Source organism: Cottoperca gobio, chromosome 9 (genome assembly GCF_900634415.1).
Source record: "Cottoperca gobio chromosome 9, fCotGob3.1, whole genome shotgun sequence".
Lineage (NCBI taxonomy): Eukaryota > Metazoa > Chordata > Actinopteri > Perciformes > Bovichtidae > Cottoperca > Cottoperca gobio.
In genome coordinates this window covers 10237461-10248286 of record NC_041363.1, presented here as the reverse complement: position 1 = coordinate 10248286, position 10826 = coordinate 10237461, and the positions used below count along the sequence as shown (strand labels likewise).

At 40.0% G+C, this 10826-nt stretch overlaps 1 protein-coding gene across 1 annotated transcript; it reads right to left on the bottom strand.

The window, feature by feature from the left end:
* Positions 1-3839: 3839 nt before the first annotated feature.
* On the bottom strand, positions 3840-10090 carry slc14a2 (solute carrier family 14 member 2). Its single transcript, XM_029439823.1, is given in 11 exon segments — positions 3840-4531; positions 4622-4671; positions 4852-4986; positions 6366-6513; positions 6851-7043; positions 7618-7746; positions 7938-7993; positions 7995-8128; positions 8947-9130; positions 9226-9273; positions 9746-10090. Coding segments are annotated over 11 exon segments (1500 nt in total). The 5' UTR covers positions 9770-10090; the 3' UTR covers positions 3840-4132.
* Between the last annotated feature and the right edge of the window lie 736 nt (positions 10091-10826).

Genomic DNA, 10826 nt, shown 5'->3' with positions numbered 1-10826 from the left:
CTTCACATACAGTCGATGGTTTGTATAAAGGTGATGAGCTCTCATGTTGTTGTTTATAGAACATAACAGTGGGATTGTTAAAAACATTAACCACAATTCCCATGTTTGCAAGCCTTATGAGGTGTCACAACGCTGTTCTAAATCCTTTTAAATTATATTATTAAAGCTGATCAGAATATTCAGTAAACTGATTGTGAGTCTCACCCAATATAGTGAAAGCACCAGAGCCGAGTCCTTACTGCAGCGCTCGGGGTTTTGAATCGGACCTGTGGCCCTTTGCTGCATGTTGTCCCCTCTCTCTCCCCCTTTTCTGTCTCTCTACGGCTGTTCTATCCGTTAGAGGCAAAAATCCCCAAAATAATCTTTAATAAATGAAAGAATAGTTGCGGCACTTTGAAACAGTTCTGGTGTAAATGCACTTTACACCTCTATGTTATGCTCAGCATTCTAGCTAAATGCAAATCAGCATAATCACACAAGCAAACTCCTACAATCCTCATGTGGAGAATATAGTCTGCAGGGTTTTCAAAGTATAAATTCATACTTCTATGATAGAAGAACAAAGAGAAGCAATGGTTAAAAACTCTGATAAGATCACTATGTCAGGAAACCTTACAGGACCTCAGTCTAATTGTGCCCTGGACACGTACGCACACACACACACACACACACTCGGATTGCCATGAAGATGCTAAAGACGTAGGCTGTCCTGAGTCACACACATATCAAGCAATCAACGTTGGCCCCATTCAGTCTCAAGAGGTTAGGTTGACACTATCGGCAGTTTCAGCTCCGAGGGCATCAGATTGAACTGTGAGATCTATTGATGTTAGATCAAACATACTGTCATGTCTGATCACTGATATGCAAAGAATTGTGGTGTCAGTGCGTCTTGCTGGAATCTGTTGAAGGCTGCGTGCAAATGTAAACTATTTGGGTTGTTTTGAACCATAAACCATTGACATTGGTGTCGGGTTACCACACACAACATCAAACTGTGTCATAACTCAACTCTTCTCTCTCTCTCTTCCTTTTGCTGTCTTTCTTTCTCCTTTGCTGTCTAATGGCGGTTATTACCAGCAATGTGAAAGCAAATGTGGTTGCTCCAGTTTTATTGAGAACAAGCCTGCACATATTTATGTCCTGAAGCCTGTGACAGCAGAGTTTTGTATTTTAAGCGAGCTGATGATGTTGTGCTGTGTTTGATGAGACGTTGCACACCAGCTGAACCACAATGGAAGTGCAAGAGTAGCCTCAACCCTGGCCTTGTGATTGAAACCGCTGTGATACAATCCGTCTAAAATACTATTTTTAGTGTCATAGTGAAGAATTCTGCTCAGTACTGATGTTGTGTTGTTTAAAGTACACTGGATCTTGATACAGGACTTAAGAGGTGAAGCTTTAGGTTCAAGGTCAGGCTACTTCATTTGTACCCGTAGCTAGATTTGGTTTGCATTAGACAGACGTGGCATCTTTCTTCTTCTTCTTCTTCTTCTTCTTCTTCTTCTCATTTTACAAACAGACAATAAACGAACATAACGATAAAAACATTCAATAATCACTCAAACCACAAATTTTTTTGAATGAAGTAGGATTAAAGTTCTATTTATTTGTAAAGAATTGAATTTGCAGTTTTGTGCCATTTTAAAGCTGCCATTTAAGTCATTACACTGTGACAGTATCCCATATTGAGAAGATACATACAGTATATCTAATCTAAATTGGCAGCGTTTTAATCTTTCTCACCAATACATAATAGTCTTACCACTTTTACAAAAGCAGCCTTTCCACCGTCAGTCTGATAAGGTTGGCTGAGCCTCAGATTGTGTGATAACCTGCAATCTATTAAGATGTCAGGATAGGAACATGGCCCACATTACATTACCACTCCTCTGACAGGACACTGCATTGTTGTTGTGTGGCACAACCAGAGCTTCTTCGCTCTGGTCTGCTGTTGGTCCTGGACTCATATGAATGATATTGAAACTGTGTTTCTAAAGAGAAGCCCAGTAACTTAAATTGTCAGTGTGCACATGATGCATCGTGTTAAACCATCATCACAGCTCCAGAATTAGGAGAAAATGGGATTGTTCAGGTTCATTTTCAGGGGTACAGCATGTCTATCTAGTACTATCAGTTTTAACATTTTCAAGACATGCCCTGAAATTATACTGACAAATGCTAACGGAGCTGGCAGAGGTGCACAATGCTGTGGAAGTATTCAGTAGATCAGAACAGCCATGCAAACACCAGTCACTTCAGGTCATACTGTAAGTGTAAGATTACAGGGAATTTCCACAGAGCAATTAGAACGATTTGTTGAAAAGCTGCCACATCGTGATTAAGCTACAGTATGAGGGCTGGGGCGTCGGACTGTCTTGGCTCCAAACAAAATGAACCTCGAGGACGAGCTGTTTACTCCAGTTTATAAATCTTTTTGCTTTAAAGAATTAATAAGGCCTGTACCAAAAAATGAATTCTCTTATTATTCTCTCATTATCTGTAAATCCAATAAGCACATATCTTTCTATGCACATATCTTTTGGGGAGTCCTTATTGCAGTTTGATTCCAGTCCCGGCTCTGCTGCATGTCATCCCCTCTCTCTCTTCCCTGCCTTTCCTGTCTCTCTTCAAGCTGCCACTATCAATAAAGCATTCACATATTTCATTAAATTATTGATACTTTATTCTGTTTCTCTCTATCAGAGGTGGAAGACTTTGCAGTTTTGTCATTCAATTCTTGGACACATTTCTGGAAGCTTTTGGTAAGTTGTGTTGTACCTGGTTATCTGATCTGTGCTAAGAAAACCTATCTTCATATGTATCTCGCAGGCTTGGATTGAGGAAGAAGGCCTTGCAAGCTTCTATAAAAGTCAGGGTTACATATTTTCACTGCAGAAAAATGTGTATCTCTTGTACACGTGCTGCTTGCACCTGTGACAGGTGCACAGTTTTTGCTCTACTCGGCCACCCATGCAAATAAAATAAAAGCTGAAATCAGATAACATTTTAATCCATGCTATTGTTAATGATTCAAGATCCAAGGTCTTTATCAACATATGCACAACAATTACAGAGAAGCAAGGAACATCTTGGCTCTCAGGCTCCCACCAACAATGTTCATTACTTTGTGTATATATATATATATATATATATATATATATATATATATATATATATATGCGATGGCTGACACCTGGGTTGATGTGACTGCTCAGTTATATATTTGGGTGCCTGAGCAGTCAGTCGCTCTCTCCTTTTTAGGTTATTTGGTTTGTTTAGCTTCCTTAAATAAATGTATACAGATGTGCCATGTCAATCTCATTTATACATTATTATATTAGAAACTAGAATTAGGGCCACACTTCTTTTTGCGCTTAAAAGCACCAGAGAATAAGATTTCACAGCAACGGATTCTGCACTTAAAATTACAGTTCTTTGCATGATTAAAGCTGGTGTGCTTTGTTTATGGCCAACGAACAATATTTCTCTAAAACACACACACACACACACACACACACACACACACACACACACACACACACACACACACACACACACACACACACACACACACACAGCTATAATATTAACACTATATAATAAACATTGTATGTATATTGTCTCCGGATTTTGAAGTGATTTCAAGTATTTGTTCCTCGGCCCTTTGCATGTTGGACCATGACTGTGCCTTATAACTAAATTATATACACTGTTTGTCAGACAAGAAGAACAGCTGATCATACTAACAAAGGGCATATCTCACAGATTATTTGTAATTATTTCATATTTGAATAATTACTTTTAGACAACACTGAATAAACCAACATGGACGAGGCTGATTATTATAAAATAATTTATTGAAAAAATATATATTCTACAGAGAAAATAAATGCTACATGTCCAGTGAAACATCTGGACTACAAATGCAAAACACTCTGGAAGAATCTTTACAGATACACTTATTACATTCGTCATACATTTTCCATCAGTGTGTATCTCTCTCTCTCTCTCTCTCTCTCTCTCTCTCTCTCTCTCTCTCTCTCTCTCGCTCTCTCACTCTCTCACTCTCTCTCTCTCTCTCTCTCTCTCTCTCTCTCGCTCTCTCTCGCTCTCTCTCGCTCTCTCTCTCCTAATTACCAAGAGTGACCTTGGTTAAATCATTGTGTCGGATTTCTTTTTCTTCCGTACGCTGCTGTTTGTCGACGTGTGTCGTTTCATTTTCATCGTCTGATGTCTCACTTGCAGCTCTATTTTCATCCAATTTTCCAAACTCTATCCTCAGATATTCTTTCTCATTCAGTATCACCTCTTCCTCTAAGGCTTTCTTCTGCTCCGCACTCTCTTTCCTGTCCTTCTCAGCCTTCTCCATTTTCTCCTGCTTCTTCATCTTCCAGAAGTAGACCAGGTTTTTCTCTGGGTAGTTGACTTTGGCCAGAGGCAGCTTGAAGATCTTTTTGGTCTCCGTGGTTAAAAGGAGGAAAACGAGGGCAGAGAGACAGAAAGGCCAAGTGCAGGCCGGCAGACCAAACTGTAGATGAAAAATACATCCCGCTGCTGTTAGAAACTTGTTTATTATGGGCTGAAATATAAATAAGAGTGAGAGAAAATGTGATCTTACCGTAGACATAAGATTGGCAATGGCTGAGCCAAGGTATGCACAGAAAAAAGCTGCAGAAGGGGAAGAAGAGAGATACCATGAGATGACATAATGTGCTGTGATAAGTGGGATCATAGATTACAAATGTCTGCTCACTCGCTGCCAATGCTGCACATGTTATGTAATCATCCTGTCAGGATTATATTCCTTTTTGTAGATAGTGCTTTTTTCCCCCGTTTGTGTCTACTCACCACATGTGATGGCAAGCAAGTGCACCTGCCAGGTGAGAGCGTAAAACATTCCTCCGATAGCAATGCATGCTAACACACAGTTGTATCCCCAGAGGCCAAAGTAAATGTCTCCAAAAGGCGCCGCCAGAGCCAAGCCTGCAAAATGTGAAATCATAGCCATCAAGGAAGTGACAAATGCAGTTTAAGATTTGATTGTCTTAATACATAATGACCCTCCTGGTTATTTTGCACATATTCTTTGGGGTCATCTTGGAGTTGGAACATATTGATTGTGGCTTGAACTTAGTTTCAGACTCAGAATTCGGTTTATTGTAGGTTTACACATACAAGGAGTTAGTTTTGGTGTATAATCGTGAATACAAAAACACAGTAAGAGAATTAAAATGTATAATAAGATAAAATGTAGAAATATTATAAAAACATTGTAAAATTTAAATAAATAAAACAAGAAATTTAAATAGACGCAAAAGGAAATACAAGAAGAACATGACAAATTACTGTGCAGTTTTAAAAGTGGTAGTCTTGTTCTGGAATCTGCAAAATAGTCATTGGCATGTTCAAAGGTGCAGCACGGAGTATGAGAAAGGTCATAAAAGATGTCACAAGGATGGGCGTTAGTGTGATGTGTAGTGTCAATGAGAGGAGATTAGAGTCTGTGTCAGAGGCCTTGTTGATGAAGCCGGTCGCTGTCGGGAAGAAAAGGTTTTTGTGGCGTGAGGTTTTGGTCCTGATGGACTGCAGCCTCCTGCCAGAGGTGAGCAATTCAAACAGTTTGGCTCCAGGGTGGGAGGGATCGACCACAGTCCTTTCCTGCTCGCCTCAGGGTGCTGGAGGCGTACAGGTCCTGGAGGGATGGCAGATTGCAGCCAATCACCTTCTCCGCAGAGCATATGACACGCTGCAGCCTGTCCTTGTCCTTGGTTGCAGAAGAACATCCTCTGCTGTGCTTTTTAGATGCTCCCACTTGAGGTCCTGGGTGATGAAGGAGCCCAGGTAGAGGAAGGACTCCACGTGGTCGACTGAGGATTCACACAGGGTGATGGGGGTGGGTGGGGCTGCGTACTTTTGAAAATCTGTGACCTGTGTGTACTCAACCCGACTGTTGGTATGAGTCCTGAGAACATCCCAGTCAGTACAGTAGAAACACGTCTGAAAGTCCCCCATAGCTTCACTGGTCCACTTCTTAGATGTCCTCACAACAGGTTTACAAAGGTTTCATTCCTGATTTCCACACGTGCTCTATGCCTCCTGTACGTTGGCTCGGCGGGGAATGTAAACACTGACCACTATGAATGACGCAAACTCAAAGGGGAGAATAGAAAGGTTTGCAGATAATAAAAAAAGATTCTAGATCAAAAGCACAGTGCTGCAGAATCGATCACATTACACCAGCCACTGTTAGTACAACACATTCTGTAAGCATGTACCATGCAGCAAAAACAATGTATTTGTTGTTGTCAGCTGTTTATTGCGGTGAGACAGAATGACGCCTAGTAATTGTCTGGTCCTCTCACCTGAAACCATTCCCACAGAAGATCCCAGAACAGCATGAGCGCATGTGATAGGGGAGGAGATGAAAAGTGAGATGATGAAGATTCCTCCTGTCCAAGGGTTGTCACAGCCGTAGACCTGGCCTATTCCCACTGGCACTGACATGAACAGCTGAAGAGGTACAGACAGAAAGGTTACGCAGCTGTAGATCCACAACACAGCATAATTTACAACCCACATCATTAAATCTCTTGTGGGTTTGCGTAGAGACTGTGATTGATTTCCATCACTCTCCTGTCAGCTTTCATGCACCTGCACAACTTAAATGCACGTACGCACGTATATTATGAAGGAATGCAATTACAAATAGTTCCTACAAGGAAGCTGATGAATCTTTGAGATCTTGCAACTTTGTAAACATTGCAACTTGAAATGCTTCTACAACGTACCAGCCCAGAGGGAGGTGTGTTAGGTAACATGTATAAACATATCCTGGCCTGTCACTGACCTTGCCTACGTCGATTTCATCCCAGGTGATGTTGGGCAGCTCTGAGCGAGGCTGAATGAGGACTTGGGGGAAGTGGTGGTTGTAGTGTCCGGTGGCGACCATGTGGAGACACACCAGGATGTTGAAGGGCAGGGTGAACACTGGCAGATCCCAGCGACTATTTATAGATGCCAGGGCGCTGGACAGAATCGGGCTGAAGCACAAGGACACAATATCACCATTGTTAGATTTAATCCATATTTAACTATTTAAGTATATCATTTTAATCACTTGGATCGACAACTGATTAATTCAGGTCAGGCTAATGAACCCTGGATCTGGAAGTGTGGTAGAAATTATGTTAGCAAAGATGATCAAAAGATACTAAGTTTGTCTTTGAGTATTTTTTTGAAAACAAAAAAAAGGCTTTGTGCAGAAAGGATCAGAGCTGTGTGACGAGAGTGGTCTCATCTTTATACACTTCAGGTGACCTATAGGCGGTCAAGAAAAGGGTAAGGGAAAAGTACTGCTGTAACAGGTTAAGATTTAGTTTCAGTCGTTATGTGCGAGGCTACCTCCTTAACGGCTGGCTGCTTTCCCCCACAATATACACCTAGGTCACCTTGAGGTCATACCTTCACACGGAACCATTTTACTAATGAGTACCAAGCTATAGCAGTAAGAAACAGGGCAGTAAAGCAATGTAGTATTTTCCAATTACAGCAGCACAAAGGGAATTCTTTACATGTTGTGTTTTGGTCATTTCTCAAGTCAATCTAGTTGCTTACCACATCATGGACAAGAAGATATTGGGAAGCAGGAGCCACCAGTACCAGTCTCCCTTGTGAGAGAACACAGCCATCAGCAGACCCACTAGGATGCCATTGTAACCATACAGCCCGGAAGCTATTGCACCCCTGAATGAAAAGTTTTTAGAATCAATTAGTTGCCGTACAACACAATGTAAAAACATTACCTAACCCTCACTCAGAATGTATAGTAGCCCACTGTTGTCATGCTTAATAGCCAGTCCATAAACACTTGGGGATATTGAGTGAATTAAGGTACAGTGGACTGTAAATTAGTATTTATATCAGTTTGTTCAAACCTGCTCTGTTGCAGAATAAGGGCAGATATGGTGGCAAACAGTGTTCCCACAAAGCCAGTTGAGGGCCCACCAGTAGTTCTGCAGGATGAGGCCTGCAAAAATGATGAGGCCGCTTAGAGGGTTGTTGACGAACATCACCTGAGCAGCTCCACGCAAAACCCAGTCCAGCAGCTGCAGTAGCAAAAACTGTTCTAGAGGACGGAAAGAGAGAACATACAGAGATCGTTGACATATCTCCAGAGCTGCTTGAACGGCTTCATACAGGGAATGTGGTGCAAGCTTTAATTGTCTTTGTGTGCGTATGTGTTCAAGGTCACATAATGCATATATCATATAGACAACTGGTTCTTCTACTGAAACAGAGTAATGCTGTATCGACAATGAACATGTCGCACATTGTTGGTCTTTTAAACATGTAGCCTAGATATCATAAATGAAATGTCTGGTATTCGAATCTCTTCTTGTGTAACTCTAAAGTAGTAAGAACTAATCACATGCATGAACTCAGGGTGGAGTCACGAATATGCAGAATGTTGATCGTTTGGCAGCACAGAGAGAAGTGTAGGGTATGGTGGTCATTCAAAAATGAACCACCTTAGTAAGAAATGAACAAATATAGAAGTTAGAGCTTTGGTGTTATTTAATGAAGAGTCAAAAGCGTTTAAAATAATTCAATCAATCTAACCCTGAGTACACAGAAACATCCGTCTGCTAATTGCCTGACAATATGGACACTGTCTGTCAAATACTAGCAGACAGGGATATCAGACCATGTATTACAACTATGAGAAAACTCAGGGTTAGTAACTGTAAGACCAAATGTCAGATAAAACAAGAAGACTATATGATACATTTCCACGACATAGGGATTCAATATATACAGTCTGTTATCAGCATGAAGTTATCTCTAATATCCTGCACAAATTGAACAGTGTCTTCTTCAGTATACCACTGCTGTACTGCCTTCGTGTGAGCCAGGAGAGTAAGTAAGAAATTAGTGTTGACTTACTTTTCATCCATTCTCCAAACACCTTCATGTCTCCAGAGAAGTAGGAGATTCCCTTCAGGAAGCGGGTCCAGGACCTCTGCAGAAGTGTGGGCCCTGGCTGCACAGGATCCTTCTCTTTCCCATCTTCCTGAGAGTTGTCATGTTCAGACGGCAGGTTAGGTTTTTCCATCAGGGGCAGGAGCTCCTGCAGTCACCGTTACGGTTAGAAATACATTTCATTCCAAGTTTGAAGCATATAAAAATACACACAGAACGTCTGAACTGTGAACACTGACTTACAGTGAAGTAGGTGGCAGGAGTGACACAGTTGATATTCTTTTGAATATCCTGAGAGGAGAGAAGAAAATATGTCACTCAGCAGCACATTAAGTCTACATCAACACTTATTATAAGTAATACAATGCACATATGTTTGAGTAAGATACTTCTTTAAATGTTTTATTTACTGCATGTTATACTGTACCTATGTAACTAACTATGTCAAAGTCAACTTTATTGTCAATTCCTCTGTGTGTGATACAAACAGGGAGGTCTCACAGTCCCAAAAATAAAGAATATAAATATATAAATAAAGGCACAACAATAAATATATAAAAATAACTACTATAACAATAACTATCGTCAAGGATCTGAGTGAATTTTAATTAATCATCCATCAAAATCAATGCACTAAGATTTAAGAATAATATACCTAACATAACCTTATACCTATAATTTTCTTTAAATATTAGTTAATTAAATCAAACAGGCACACATTCACTAAAGTATAGTCATATTTTAGGCTTAAAAGTGTCCCTACCTTTGTGCAGTGTGATCCAGGCATGTGTCCCAGAATAGACGCAGGCTGCAGGGTGACCAGCTTGTCTCGTGAACACTTCCAGTCGAAGCTTTTATAGAAACACACCACTGAGAAACCCCACCTCTTCTTTTCCTCTTCTCAGTCTCTACAGTACTGTACAGTAATCCTTTCCACACCCAAGTCTCTCAACACGCACATACTTTTCTGCCCTTTCTCCTACATTGATAACCCCAAATGATGTGAAGATTTGGTCAGGTGACGTGATGTTTTTAATGCAGGTATTTTGTTATTCCATATGAAATGAAGCAGAACATTATTGTCAAACTCAGAATCTGATCTGCTCCTGATCTCTCCACAACACCAATGTGATCAACAGGTCACACACTCCAGATATCAGTGTAACCAGACCTTGTTAAATGTGTCGTCCTGGATCTCAATGACATCAGTGCTTAAAGCGTAACTTAAAGGGGAATCATCAATTTTATTATTTTTGATAATTGTTCTCAGGTCTCGGGGAGTCTGTTGACTACTGTGTCAACATGTCTGTTGCTATTATGTAAGAAATGCCATTTTATCTTACATTGATCTCAAACATAGCATAAAAGCACAACTACTAATCTAATAGTTTATTAAAAGCCAACATCATGACAAATGAATTTACATTTTGATTAAAAGCTTTACTGATTGTTTCATGTTTAGAATAATACAAAGAATAAAGACAAAACCAGACAATCATGTGTTGTGGTGGATTTAATAAGTATGTGTTTCATTAAGGGATATAATAAAATGTGTTCTGTAATAAATTTTATTAGTACATAATTGTAGTAGCATTTACGAAGTATAATGGTTTGTATTTATATATATATACATATATATATATATATATACATATATATATATATATATATATATATATATATATATATATGTGTGTGTGTAATAATCAATTGTAAACCAACCTAAATGGAAAAGGACAGCCCGAGCAAACATTGGGGGAAAAGGCCGAATAACAGCATTTTAAGAGGTGAGAATGTAAAGAGAGTCTCCCAGTTCATACTCGAAAAAAGGAAGATTTATGGGG